Source organism: Phodopus roborovskii, unplaced genomic scaffold (assembly GCF_943737965.1).
Source record: "Phodopus roborovskii unplaced genomic scaffold, PHOROB, whole genome shotgun sequence".
Classification (NCBI taxonomy): domain Eukaryota; kingdom Metazoa; phylum Chordata; class Mammalia; order Rodentia; family Cricetidae; genus Phodopus; species Phodopus roborovskii.
Genome location: NW_026125281.1, coordinates 36,066,717 through 36,081,791, shown reverse-complemented (window position 1 = coordinate 36,081,791; position 15,075 = coordinate 36,066,717). Strand labels below are relative to the sequence as shown.

Below are 15,075 nucleotides of genomic sequence, written 5' to 3'. Positions count from 1 at the left end.
TCAAGTGGACAGGGTAGTGTTTCATCTGTCTCCCACAGTGTTCCCCAGGAACTCGGGGCTGCAAAATGGGTAGAGTTTCCGCTTGAGATGAAGCATAAATCCTAGTAAATTCCAAGCCGTTGCATAGGTGAATTAGAACACTGACTACAATGTTTACGAAAATGAAAATAAAGATGGTATGTAGAAAAAGGAAAGACGATTTGGAGATGGTGGTCCCTCAGAAATAAACGCCACAGTGGGGCATCGGGTTTAAATGCTGTTGAGCACCGCTTGCTTTCTACTCCCCGGTGCCCATGAGTGCACATGCCCCACAGCCCTCTCTCATGAGGTGTTTGCTACTGCAGGTTCGATGTTTGCGTTCTTCCTACACCCATGCTTCCTTTCCTGCCGGTGAGCATTCCCCCACCCCTTTCCTGGGCTGAGGACGGAATCTGGGTGCTCACATGTGCTAGGCAAATGCTGCGCCGCTGAGCTAACAGTTTATTTTAGTGTCTGTATACAGCGTTCTCTCCTTCTCTCCTTCTTTGTCCCCCTTCCCTCCCCCTTTCATACTTGGTATTTTTTGCCATGTAGAATAAGTGTTCACCTGTTCCAGAACCCTGTTGGCTTAAATCGGGACTAGTGGGAAGCTAAAGAAAGCCTTTTGGGAAGGAGAATTGGGCTTCCTATTTGCGTTCTGTTCATATGAGCTGCGTCAGTGCATACATACTCTGTAAACCCTGTCAGTTACATGTCTGTCTTGCAGGTTCTCCTGGCCTCCCTGGTGTTCGTAACGTGATTCTGTTGTTTTCTCCTTGTATGTCACAGTACTCCATGTCCTGTTGGACTGGCTTTGGTCTGCGGAAATTTGGCTAGCTCATCTGTAAAACTTTCTTGGTGTCTGGATGGTGGCTTTTGTTTTGCTTGTTTAACTTTATGAGTATGGGTGTTTTACTTGTGAATCACAAGCTTGGTGCCCAGGTAGGCCAGAAGAGGGGGGTGTACTACCTGAAGAGGAAGCGAGCTGCTCATGGGTGCTGAGAGTCTGACCCAGGCCCTCCACAACAGCTGCTAGCACTGGTAACCCCTGAGCCATCTTTCCAGCTCTGGATTGGTGTTTTCAAATAATTTTCTCAAAACTTTTTTGGATAATTAGACTGTTGATGCCATCTTCTAAGATGTTAATTTTCAAAAGCCTTTTTGTAGCATTGTATGAGATGACCTATTATTCATGTTTTCTGAGTATGAAAGTATTATTTTAGGGGGAGTGTCATATTCAAAAATAAGAAAATAAATGAACCCTAAAATTTTACCACTTAGGTAAGATCTGTTTTGTGTTTTTTTTGGTTTTTTCCTCTTCTCCTCTTCCTCACCCTCCTCCTCTTCTGAGTTCATTCTAAAAATGAAGCTCACAACTGTTTTTACAAGCATTGTGTAGGGTGAGGCTTGATCTTCAACATTGCTTCTGGTTCTGAAAGTGCTGAGTACAAAACTGATTTTCTTGGTGACCCCTGTAAGAGGTCCCCTGCAGGCCTAGAACAGGTACTGGTAATTGAATGGGATTGGTAGAAGACTCCTTTTACATTTGCATAGCACACTTAGTATGTTGATGAACATCCCTGTGACTGGACAGGTGGTGGGTGAGATGCTGCTTCTCATGATGTGCTGTCCCTGCTGTACAGGCCATGAGCAGGGCCCGGGCCCTGAGATCGCAGTCAGAGAACCCCGCCTCAGCCTTCAGTGCTGACGACCTGAGCTTTGATATAACAGAACAGACAGCAAACGATTCTGATGACAGCCTGCCAGCAGTGCCTAGCAGGGGCCGCGGCCGCGGCCGAGGGCGAAGAGGAGGCAGAGGGCAGAGCACCGCGTCAAGAGGAGGGTCTCAGAGAGGCCGAGGTCAGCATCTTTCCTTTCTACACTGCAGACTTGCAAAAGTGGAAGAGAAATTCCAGATCGTGTCCCTTGGTCAGAATTGAATTACAAGGTTTTGTTTCTACAACTTTCTTTACTTATGTTTTGTGCAGTGTGACAGCTGCTTGTAAAGCGACTATGATGTGTGCCCTTGGCTCAGATGAATTGTAACTGACCACAAGAAGCACAGGGCTGTGGTTGTCTGTGAGCTGTAATTAAGAACTGCACTGTGCACTTCCCTTACTTGCATTCCCTCATGGACGGGGGAGTAAAGAATCATACAATGTGAGTGAAGAAAATGGCTAGCAAATCGCAACTTCAGGTCATAAAAATATTGCTATTGTCAGAAGACAAAAAACGTACATGCTTATAGTCTCCACGAGGCTGTTTAAAAATGAAACCAGGCTGGAAAATTTGGTTTCTAAAGGCAGTCACAGCGTGCCTGTCATTGCTGGCATTGTTGTCCTGGGATGGTCCAGGTGACGAAACATGGCCATCCGTGACTTCCCGGTGTGGTCCATAAATCTGGCACTAGAAACAGCTCTTAGCTGTCTTTATTGAACGTTTACCCATGGGAGGGCTGGAGAGATGACTCAGGGGTTAAGAGCACTGGCTGCTCTACTAGAGGGCCCGGGTTCAGTTCCCAGCACCCACACGGCAGACAGGTCACAACCGTCTGTAACTCCTTATGCCCTTTTCTGCTCTGAACACACGTGAGGCACATACACTTACATAAGCACAGTCACACACACAAAAATAAAAGAAATAAAATTCTTAAAATATATTTTATCTATGAGAACGTGAGCTGGTAACATACATTGCGAGATAAAATCAGAGCTCTGAAGAGTTGGGCATGGTGGCCCACACCTTTAATCCCAGCACTCAGGAGGCAGAGGCGGGTGGATCTCTGTGAGTTTGAGGCCAGCCTGGTCTACACAGTAAGTTCCAGAGCAGCCAGGGCTGCACAGAGAAGCCCTGTCTCAGAAACAAAAACTAAAGGAGCTCTGAAAAACCATCTTTACGTGTACAGCGTGTGTCCTTGAGCTGTAACAGAGGAGCCATGTGACTAAGCAGTGTGAAAGTGACCCTTGGACTCTAGGTCTTTCTTGCCTGTGCTGCTGGCTTTCTGTGCTCAGTTTGTTACTGAGTGTCCACTCCTGCGATTGCTCACTTAGCTGCCAAGGGACTGTGATTGACCACCCGTGATTCTACTTGCAGACCCTGGGCTGGAGACCGCTTCCCGAGGCAGGGGCTCCAAGGCTACCACATCAACATCTAGAAATATGTCCATTCTAGACGGTGAGTATAGACAGTAGTGTTAAGTTTACGAATTCCAGCACGGAGGGGCTAAACGTATGCGTTCACTCACGTATGCGTTCACTCACCGTAGTCAGCAGCTCTTGCGGTGACAGTAGGTTGCTCTTTAGAGGTATGTGTTAGGGCTGGAGACGCGGCTCTGCAGTAGAGCAACGGCCTCGCATGTGCCAAGCCCTAGTAGATCTCCAAGGCACTGAGAAATGCTAACTTCTGCAGTGCGACTCGACTCAGCTTCCGCTGACAGAGAGACCCCGATACGCGGAGAAATGGGGTGGAGAGGCTGAGTAAAGATGACAGGAGCATGTGGCTGAGTCAGCCGCCTGATAGGGAATGTCCTCAGTGGACACGAGGGACCAAGCTGCGGTAATGATCTGGGGGCCTGGTGCATCAGCAGACACTTAGAGAAACATTATTACTATTTAAGGCGGGGGGCAGTGACATTCAAAAGAATTAGAGACTCTTCCCCTTTGCGTTGTTGCTAAGGTGTTGGCTGTTAGTCAAGCTTGCTGCCTTTTTCTAAAGTACCCTCTTCCCTCAGCTTGCAGTCTCTGGTCTCGTGCAGTATTGCCAGGTTAAGTCCAAATACAGTGCTCTCCTGCCCTGTTTGGGCTTCCCTGGGCTCAGGGAGGTGTGTTTCATTGTGTCTAGAAAGACCTTGGCTGTGTCGCTCAGCTCTTGAGCTCCTCTGCGTATCCCCCCTTGCTCCTCAATACCATTAGTCTCCTTTGTTCCTCTAGACATGACTGGTTTTTTTTTTTTTTTTTTTTTTTTTTTTAGCATGGATACACAAAATGCTTTTATCACATTAAGTTTGGTGAGGGTTTATATGTGTGCATATGTATGTAGGTATGTATTTCTTTCGTGTTTTTTTTTTTTTCAGTTTTTTTTGTTAGAATTTTACCATTTCACCCTTCCCTTTCCTCCCTCCAAACCCTCCCCCATACCCCTCACGTTCTTTCAGATTATTTTTTTATTACCTGTTACATGCATATATGCATATAGCGTTTTTAACGTGGAGATGCTGGCTGTCAGCACCCCAGGAAGATGGGTCATTGAAATTGTACTTGAGATGTCCGCGCAGGCAGATCAGGGGACGGGGGGATGAGGCAAGCTCCACAGAGCACAAGATGCTCTATTGTTGGGAAAAGAAAAAATCATAGGCTGTAAGTAAGAGTTGACAGCCAGATGTTTCCCCACTGAAGTTAGTCAGCAGAGGATGGTGACTGAGCAGATAGACAGCCGTGACCACTGCCTCTCTGTGGATTTTTCTACCCTGAACCACTCTGTTAGTTTTCATGCTAATAGCTCTGTATATGGATGCCTACTTCCCGCCAGGCATTTGCCAAAGCAGTCTGCGTTAAGCACCTCTTCTTCCTTGCAGCGATTCTGTGTGAAATATTGGCCCTGTTTTACAGGTGAGGACATTGAGATGTGAATAAGCCGAGTAACTAGGCAGTGGCTGCCAGCTAAAAAGTCAGACTGGGTGACCTCCCAGTACCAAAGCACACGGCCTTCCTCACACAGCACCGGGACCAAAGCACACGGCCTTCCTCACACAGCACCGGGTGTCTTCCGATGAACATTGCCTTGTTTCCTACATATTCCCTCATCGTGTGCTGTCCACTAGGGATCAAAGTGAAGTTTTCTTGATTTTTCAGGACCTCGAGATTTGGGGACTGCGAACAACCTGACAGAGCATTCTCTGAAAGCGTTGGGTCCCTGGCTTTCTGTTTGTTTGCCGCTATTCTCCATTTTAGAAAGTAGGATCAGGCCAGAAAAGGAGAGCAGATGGGGCCTGGGCATCTGCCTTGCACCTTCCTCTCAGACAGCACAAGATCCTACAGGAATGGGAGGCGTCGAGCTTGAGCAATAATAACACGGGGCTGGGAAGAAAGGCGTCTCTCCGAGGGATTCCTTGGCTCTTTAAATGTCTGTCTGTGTAACTCTCTGGAGTGGAGGTTGTCTTGGAGTAGCTGTGTTTGATGTTGGCAAATGATAGTGCTTAGGAGAAAACAGAGCTCAGCCAGGAGTGTGGATCTATTGCAAGTTTCAGGGTCAGGAGACAAGAAGGGGGCGTGTTAGCCAGACTGGAAGTTTCTATAAAGTAGACTGTGAGGATTTAGAAAGTTTCACGAGGGAGTCAAGGACTTGTGATTGTAGGCTCCCCTGGTTGTTCTCATGTTCCCAGCGTGACTACAAGGGAAGGCGTTGAGGGCTAGTGGGAGCTTGGGAGCCTGTGTCAGCCTCGAGGCCGGGAGGGTGAGTGACTGACTGACTGACTGAGTGTGTGCGTGCGTGCGTGCGTGCGTGCGTGCGTGCAGTTCACTCGGCTGAAGTTAGACTTAGAGACGTCTAATGTGAGCGTGTGTGTGAATTCTACTGCTGCTGTATGTGAACAAGCTGGGAAAACGTGATGCGGACGGGCGGATTCTGTGTGCTTCACGTGTATATAGTTTCACAGCTTTCCAGATTCCAGAATGTATAAATGGTTTCCTATTCATTCCGGGTTTTGTAGGTAGAACTTATAAATCCTTCAGCTGAGGAAGTGAGTAGATTTTTTTTGAGTTATTTTAAGAACTATGTAACAGGCATTTCATCTTTTATGCTAGCTTTCAGAGCCACTCGACAGCAGCCTTCCAGAAACTCCAGGAACATTGCCACTAGAGATTACTCGGAGGTAAGAGAACTAGAGAGTTAATTTTCACAGTGTTGGCTGAGTTATGGCTTCCTGATGGGGAATGGGGACAAACTGGGCCCCAGCACTGGTGAGAACTTGATTGCTCAGGCTCTTTTGAAACCGACAGAGCCCAGTGGTTCACACTCTACAAGTCCGTCAATCCTGTGTGTACGGTAGCATTTTAAAGGGCGACAGTGGTGACCTAAGCCCTGACACAGAAGGCGTGTTCCCGCGTAGAGGAGCCCTTTCCATGCTGGTGTGGACTAAAGCCTGAAAGACCAGAGTCGTGGGATCCGTGTGTCCTGTTGCAGGTTTAACACGGGCCTTGCTGCCCCTTGGGAGATAGAGAAGTCAGGATAGGTCTGACCTGCTGTCTCACGGTCACACCCATGATCTCAGGCCCGGGATGGGGCTCTTCTTCCTATGACAGACGACTGGCCTGGCGGAGGCCCACCCTGTGCACTGCAGGCTGTGTGTCAGGGCCCTCGGCATTGCCTGCTGCCCTTCCCGCTCCTGTTCATCTGCATTTTAGTTAGGGGAAAACACACAGTGCCTTCCTATCTGCTACTTCCGGGTCTGATACCTTATTTAAAATTGGAGCTGATAGGTGGGCTTGGTAGCACAAATCAGTAATCTTGGCACTCGGGCAGAAGCCAGCCAGAAGATTGTTAAGTTTGAAACTAGCTCGGGCTACTTAAGAAGAGAAAGTCTTGGAGCTGACACACTGAAGGTCCATCACTTTATCAGAGCCGGGGAAGAAAGCTCAGGCCAGGGGCGCAGGGGCGTATTAGTAGTGTGTAAGTCACACCACATTCTGTGTCCTTAGGGGCCCGGGCTAAGTGATTGCCGGGAGAGAAGCGAATGACATTCATGAAGGAAGAGATACCTTCCTTCTGGGCTTGCCTCTTCCCCCAGGTGTGGAGATCAGGCCTCACCGCTTCACAGTTGCTCTACCGCTGACCCACACACAGGGCTGAGTTTCTTGTTAAGCGGAACTGTGTATGTAGCTTGCCTGTATACATATCTCCATGTGTGTCTTGATATTCTGTTATTTAATTAGTATGTGGGGATGAACCTGTTTTTTTATTTCCTCCCTTCTGTAGACTATTGAGGTGGATGAATCTGATGAAGATGACATTTTTCCTTCCAGCTCCAAGGCTGATCAAAGGTAGGCCAGGGACCTCCTTCAGAAACAAAAGTGTAATGATCCAGATTTCTATGGCAATACATCTTTCTATGCCAGAGAGGATAAATAGAATTCTTTTCATCTAGCAAAATATGTAGAAATAAAAAAGTATGATTCAGCATTGCTGTATTTCTTTTGAAAAATAGCCTGTGATTCATGTCCCCTTTTATTACCCAGCTCCCTTCTTCGTGAAAGATTGTCTCTTCAGTAATAGAGAATGCATTTGCAAATTCTGGATTTTGGCTTTGTTTTTAACTATAGAAGTTTTTCTGTGCAAAACACATGAAGAGGCTAGTAGGAACTTTGAAGTACTTATGTCTGACTGGACTTCCTCTAGAGTACTTATGTCTGACTGGACTTCCTCTAGAGTACTTAAGTGGCTGACTGGACTTCCTCTAGAGCACTTATGTGGCTGACTGGACTTCCTCTAGAGTACATACATGGCTGACTGGACTTCCTCTAGAGTACATACATGGCTGACTGGACTTCCTCTAGAGCCCTTATGTCTGACTGGACTTCCTCTAGAGCACATACATGGCTGACTGGACTTCCTCTAGAGTACTTAAGTGGCTGACTGGACTTCCTCTAGAGTACTTATGTCTGACTGGACTTCCTCTAGAGTACTTATGGCTGACTGGACTTCCTCTAGAGTACTTAAGTGGCTGACTGGACTTCCTCTAGAGTACTTATGTCTGACTGGACTTCCTCTAGAGCACTTATGGCTGACTGGACTTCCTCTAGAGCCCTTATGGCTGACTGGACTTCCTCTAGAGTACATACATGGCTGATTGGACTTACTCTAGAGTACTTATGGCTGACTGGACTTCCTCTAGAGCACTTATGTGGCTGGCTGGACTTCCTCTAGAGTACATACATGGCTGACTGGACTTCCTCTAGAGTACTTATGGCTGGCTGGACTTCCTCTAGAGTACATACATGGCTGACTGGACTTTCTCTGGGTACTTATGTGTCTGAGTGAACTTCTAGAGTACTTAAGTGGCTGATGCGGACTTACTCTGGAGTACTTATGGGGTTGGCTGGACCTATTCTGGAGTACTGAGTGGTCTTACTCTGGAGTACTTACCTGGCTGAAGTAGACTTAATTCTGGAGTACTTAATTGACTCAGTTTGGAGTATTTATTAAACTACTTAAAAATCACTAATTTCTTTTATGTGTTAACATGTAGGTAAGTACTGTTTACTTAAAACCTAATTAATAAAAATTTCCACTTAAAATAATTGAGGGGGCTGGAAAGATAGCTCAGTAGTTTAGTGTACTTGGAACTCTTATGGACAACCTGGGTTTGGTGCCCAGCACCCACATGGTGGCCCACAACCATTTGTAACTTCAGTTCCAGGAGGATCCATTTGACTTGTAGACACTGTATGTACCAAGTGCAAATACGTCATGTATGCATTTTCTTTAAAAAGAAAGTAGTGTGTAAACCCCCCTTAACACTTTGTTTTCACCTTCTATTAGTTCTGAAGGCGTGTGGCAGATTTTGATAAGGCTGAAGACTTAGATGGCTGCCGTTGTCCTGGAAGGGTTTGAATACATGCAGCTGCATTAGGAAGATTGAGTTACTTCATGTTTGTGTGAAATGTTGTGGTTCAGGCCCTGGATTGTGGGTGCTTATGGAGAGAACGAGTGTGGGATGTGGCAGAGATGCCCTGGAGAGCAGTGAGCTTGTCCCTGAGAAGGGACGCTCTGGTGTAGCGCAGCTGTGGAGGGAGCTGGGCCTAGAGCTAGTGCTTGGCTGGTGCCTCGTGTCAGGCCATGGTCTGGTGCCCCAGCTTATCATTAACACATAGCTCTTTAAAAACAACATTTTCCCATTTGGCAGGCGATGGCATTTAGGTGTAGAGGGGATAACATAGCCAGGAAATGGCTTTCTTACCATTAAGGGTTTTGTTTTTAATTAGAAAATGTTTACTATAAAAACATTCAGTGATAGAGAAACAGATAGTGCTGTTCTTAGAACTCCTCAGAAAACTAGAGCTGTAGGATGGCGTGCGCGCGTGCACACACACACACACACACACTGTGTTTGTAGTATATTATCTCTTAGTGTACACATATCTATAACTGTTATATATGTTAGAGAGAGCTGTGTGTTGTGTGTGCTCGGTGCCCGCTATGGTTGTGCGTTTTTACAGTGTTCTCGTTTACTCTTTGTTTTTTCTCTCCCTCAGGTGGGCAGGCACATCTAGCAAACGGATGTCCCAGAGCCAGACAGCCAAGGGGGTTGACTTTGAGTCAGACGAGGTAATAGTCATGCCATTGGCTTTTTCTCATCCTAACTGTTTGTGAACTGCAGGTGGAAGCCACTGGCTAAGCCCCAGTAGCCTTGCTGTGACCTGTAGCGCCGGCCGCCAGTGCCCATCAGGGTAATTACCTGTAAAGGCCTGTGAGTTTTTAAAACAGTGTGCAGTCTGCTCTCATCTGCTCCATTACCAGGGTCAGGCTGGGGTGGCCTCTTTCTTTTAGCGTCTGCTGTTCACATTTGGAGAGTGGGTGATGCCGGTATAGGGGCTTTTGAGGTTACCCTGGAGAAATGTTCCCTGCCCCCACCATGTTCCTTACCCTGGGCAGGGTGCTACCCGGCACAGGTCCTTGGCAAGGACGGAGCTGGTGGTCTGCGCTCGCTCTCACAGGCTTTAACTCAGAAGGAGCGGGAAGACGTGCACAGACCTCCCCCATGCCCATCTGCTGTTACTGAAGAGGGGCATCGCCGTGAGACACGGGATCTGGCCTGCCATGTTCCCACACGGCTGCCCTTGAGCCTCTGCAGGCTCTGTGGAAGCGTTTGTTGAACCTGTCTTCACTTACATTATTTCTTATTTTTTTTTTAAATTACAATTGTAGTTAGAACACACACCATAAAAGTCACGAATGGTGGCCTGCTCCAGTGGATAAGCAGGCACACATCTGATGTCCGTGAATGGTAGAGTTTAAATGCCTGTCCCAGCGGTGAGGGTGACGTGTGGCCTGCTGCATAAGCATCAGGACCTGAGACCTGGTGTCTGACACTCACACAGAGGAAGCCGGGCGTGCCCACACACTCTGTAATCCAGGACGGGAGTACAGGCAGGCATGAATTCCAGGGCTCGAAAGCAAACGCACGCCACAAAAATGCATACACACAGAAGCAAAGAAAGTGTGCATTCTATTCTGCAGAGAAGGACTGAAGACGTCATCAGTTTTCATTCATGTCCTTAGCGAGGCCTACCTTTGATAGTACAGAAAGTGAATCAGCAAAACAGTTGAATTTGTGATCCTCAAGGCATCTATTTCTCGATAGAGAACTTCATAAAACATGGATTTGTTAATGTCATAAGTAAAGCCTAATACTGAATAATAATCATTTGCTTTTAATAACATCTTAATGGAAACAAATTTATAAACATTAATTTGTGTTTCAAATATATAGCTGTAAAGTAAAATTCATTTACTGCTACCTTTCACCAGATTATATAATCCGGTCTTTATATAAGGCTTGCTAGCTGTGTTTTGCTGTATGACTTGGTTTGGACCTTGGGCCTGGCATATGTTCGGCAAGCTCTCAAGCACTGAGCTATAACTCCAGCTTTTTTTGTGTTTCCCTTGAGACAGGGCCTCACACAGTTACCAAGGCTTTGAACTCTGTCTGTGAACATGGGGTCCCCCCTCAGCCTCCCTAGCAGCTGGAATGACACGCCCGTGCCACCAGACCTTGCTAGTTTTCATTCTCATTGAATTATTAGTTAACATCTGATTTTCATATTTATTCTTATCATGCTTGTAGCCTACGTCCCATTGGCTTGGGGACACTGGAAGTATTCCATCGACTTTTTTTCTGCAAAAGCCAAAAGGCAGCTTTGCTCAGCTCTTCCCTCCATTGGGCTGAAAGCAGTCTACTGTATCATGACATTGGTGCCAGGAAGGCAAACACAGTGATGAGTGTACTAGAGGCCAACAAGACATTCAGTGGGTGGAGCAGCTGCTGCACACGCCTGGCTGCCCAGTACGAGCCCAGACGCTAACAGTGGATCAGAGCTCACAACCATGCATGTGTGCGCATGCACACACATAATAGTCAAATATAATAGTAGTGTGTGAATGAGAAACCTCACACATGGAATAGAAGTGGCTTGAATATTTTCTGTCCTTTGGTTTGTGACTGGGAGAAATGTGTGCATTGTGTTTTATAGATATATGCAGTCTCACCCAAGACCTGGTAGGTTTTTATTCCAATGCACAAAGAATTGACTTGAGCATTTACATCTTACAGTGTCAAAGGAAATAGGTGAAGTAAATGTCCTTTCCCCGATGCTATTTTGCATAATAAGAATTTCTGTCTTGGATCAGCAGAGGATGGGTGGTTACTGACATAACATTTGCATCATTTCAGGACGACGATGATGACCCTTTTCTGAGCAGTAGTTCTCTAAGAAGAAGCCGAAGATGATGTTTTTAATGGCACACGATTGCCATGACACGGCAAGAAATCACAGCGCCGCGGGCAACTCTGCAGCTGAAGATGCTTTAACTGTGCCGTTAACTAAGGAGTTTACCAACTGAGAAGCTGGTATAGGGCTTACACTTCATTGTTTCCTGAGCGTGACTCACTGAGCATTTCCCAGCCCAGTGGTAAGGAGACTGTGGCTTCTCCTTAGTCTGTAGTCCGGTGGTTGGCACTATCTGGAAATGCCCTGCCATGTTGAGAATGTTAGCCTCTTGACGTAACCGTTTCCTGCTTGTAAGAACTTTGCTAAAATGCCATTCCATTATTTATTTCTGCCTCGTGGTCGGACTATCTTGTGCCTCAGCTAGCAGAGCTGATGGGAAAGCACGCAGACCTGGTCCCTTCATGTTGTGACTATGTCTTGGATTCTTGTCTCGGGGCAGCCCGAGCCTTGTCATTCCCTGTGTGTGGGTTTCAGCACGGGAAGATCAGCTGCTGCGATCATGCTTGAAGGGCCTTGTGTTTAGTAGTTAGTATAAAGCTTTTGTTAAATACATTTCTTTTCCATTCACGTTGCAGCAGAGATTTGGGTTTGTTCCTATTGAGCAGTAGTCATTTTCTTGATCTGTGTCTTTTTCTCACTCATATACTTGTCAGGTGGGAAAGGGTTAGAGAATTTTTCTGTCTTAAAGATATTGCAGAGTTTTCTTTAGGCAAAGCAGCCTGCTGGCCTGTGTGGTTGGGTCAGGCTGACATACTGACATAGCGCTGCTCAGTGTCAACGCCATGCTCTCTCACGAGCAGCATCTCTCGTGGTGCTGACTGTTACTGGAAACTGAAACCACTGGGTCAAATGTATATTTTCATATTTGTTCTGGGAAGGAAATAAAAGTGTTGCCCCTCCAGAGTTGAGTTAAATAATCATTCCTTCTTCCACACTCCAGAGACATCTGCTCATCCTTTTCATTTTATAAGGCAACTGTGCACTCCTTGAGAAAACGCGGCACCTACTGGTACAGCACTGTGACATCCTTCATAGACATTAGTGCTTGGGCTTAACTTTGTTCATGACCATCAAATTAATCCCAAGTACTGGGGCCCAGCACCTGACCACCATGCTGCTGTACCACAGGGTCTGGAAGAGGTCTGAGCTGGAATTACACTCCCACACTAACGAGCTGCTTAGAACATGCTTTGTAGCTGACGCAAGCACAGGATTGTCAGCAAGGAGCGTTGTCAGCAGAAGGCCTGGTTCTGTGAAATCCCTCCAGGCAGTTTGCCCACGTCTTTACCACTGAAATACACAGTATTCCCAGGATTTGAATGGAATGGAGATAAGTGTGGGGCCCTGTGGGGTGGAGTCTAGGAGGAGGTGGTACTCGCTAACACTGAGCTGTGTGCAGCATCAGCTGGGGTGGAGTCTAGGGGGAGGTGGGTACTTGCTAACACTGAGCTGTGTGCAGCATCAGCTGGGGTGGAGTCTAGGGGGAGGTGGTACTCGCTAACACTGAGCTGTGTGCAGCATCAGCTGGGGTGGAGTCTAGGGGGAGGTGGTACTCGCTAACACTGAGCTGTGTGCAGCATCAGCTGGGGTGGAGTCTAGGAGGAGGTGGTACTCGCTAACACTGAGCTGTGTGCAGCATCAGCTGGGGTGGAGTCTAGGGGGAGGTGGTACTCGCTAACACTGAGCTGTGTGCAGCATCAGCTGGGGTGGAGTCTAGGGGGAGGTGGTACTCGCTAACACTGAGCTGTGTGCAGCATCAGCTGGGGTGGAGTCTAGGAGGAGGTGGTACTCGCTAACACTGAGCTGTGTGCAGCATCAGCTGGGATGGAGTCTAGGGGGAGGTGGTACTCGCTAACACTGAGCTGTGTGCAGGCAGCATCAGCTGGGGTGGAGTCTAGGGGGAGGTGGTACTCGCTAACACTGAGCTGTGTGCAGCATCAGCTGGGGTGGAGTCTAGGAGGAGGTGGTACTCGCTAACACTGAGCTGTGTGCAGCATCAGCTGGGATGGAGTCTAGGGGGAGGTGGTACTCGCTAACACTGAGCTGTGTGCAGGCAGCATCAGCTGGGATGGAGTCTAGGGGGAGGTGGTACTCGCTAACACTGAGCTGTGTGCAGCATCAGCTGGGGTGGAGTCTAGGGGGAGGTGGTACTCGCTAACACTGAGCTGGGTGCAGCATCAGCTGGTGGCTCAACTATTGTGCCAGTGACGTGTTCCTAGGTGAGTGACCCTGACAGGCTCCCGGAAAGGTTAGTGAGGCTTTTCCTCCATTAAAAACCTTGGCCAGGGTACGGAGTGATGTCGATAGCTGCTAGGGGACATGGGTGCCTGGCAGGTGGGACATGGGATGCACCACACACTGGCAGTATGGGAAGTGCAGAGGGCAAACGGTCATGATCGAAGGTCACTGTGTAACCAACTATACCACCAAGCAAGCAAAATCTGGCACTGGTTCTTTGACAGTGTTCAGGCCTGGGGGTGTCAGGTGGATGGAGTCTTCTGACCTGGACCAACAAGTTGTTCTTCAGTGACAGATTCTGAGAGTGAGCGCCAGGGATTCAGAAACTAAAGAAGACAGGAAAGTCGGGCTCAGGACGTCTTTATCCCAAGCTAGTGTATTAAGAAGAACAACGTCTTCTATACATTTTGTTGGGAGAAAATGGGATATAGAGGAAAGCTACCATACAGTGAGGTGGAGTCAGCAGGAAGCCAAGCAAGCCACATTGCACAAGGGGAACACAGGATAGCTCAAGTGCATCAGAGACTGAGCACGCAGTGGCCTCGGAAGCGATACCCAGTCCCTTCAGAGGGAAAAGATAGTTCCCAGGAACCGCAACCTAAACTCCTTCAGGGACCTGGCCCCGGCCCCACCCCTGGCCCCGGCCCCAGCCTGAATCTTGTCTGCCCCCTAGGCGGGAGCACAGAGCTGGGTGGTCCTTTCATCGGGGCCTCTTGAGAATGCCTGGGTTCAGCCTGGCTCCCAACAGCCTCCCCCTGGTTTTTAGCACCCCACTTGCTTCTGTAGGATGTGGTATATCCATGATGACCAGAGCCCATTTCTCCCTGGAAGTTCCTGTGAGCACATGTGGAGAGTGCATGGCGCCGTTAGCTGCTTACAGATCAAACCTCCAGACTGGCCAAGTTTTAACGCAGGAGCATAGCAAACAATTCCATAGACTTTTAAAATTGCTGATGACAAATTTACAGAAAAGCCATGCCTCGAGCTATGAAGTGCGGCCTTGGAGGTGCTTCTGCCAGGGGCCAGCAGGATGTGATTGCTACTGGGCATCAGCACAACTGCAATTCAGAGTGCTCGCTCTGGCCACGAGGTAATGCTCCTGCTGTTGGAGGCCCTCGGGGTTTCGACAGCACATCTCTTGAGTTTTGCACTGATTGAGAGTCTATGTAGCGAAGCTGTAATTATCCTAGATTGTGTGTGCAGGCAGTTCACCTGCTTTCACCCATTACATGGAATGGCTCTTTTGATGAGTTTTACGTGGGAAGCCTTCAGAAAAGAAAAACAAAAACAAAACAAAACAAACAACAACAACAAA

General features: G+C 47.7%; 1 protein-coding gene across 1 annotated transcript in view; it reads left to right on the top strand.

The window, feature by feature from the left end:
- Mre11 (MRE11 homolog, double strand break repair nuclease) overlaps positions 1-12,416 on the top strand; it is a 46,408-nt gene extending 33,992 nt beyond the window's left edge. Inside the window, exons 14-19 of the mRNA XM_051198864.1 lie at positions 1,662-1,878; positions 3,112-3,192; positions 5,820-5,887; positions 6,991-7,055; positions 9,267-9,339; positions 11,465-12,416. Coding sequence (XP_051054821.1) covers positions 1,662-1,878; positions 3,112-3,192; positions 5,820-5,887; positions 6,991-7,055; positions 9,267-9,339; positions 11,465-11,521 — 561 coding nt within the window. The 3' untranslated portion in view covers positions 11,522-12,416. The remainder of the gene's footprint in view (positions 1-1,661; positions 1,879-3,111; positions 3,193-5,819; positions 5,888-6,990; positions 7,056-9,266; positions 9,340-11,464) is intronic.
- The last annotated feature ends 2,659 nt before the right edge of the window (positions 12,417-15,075 follow it).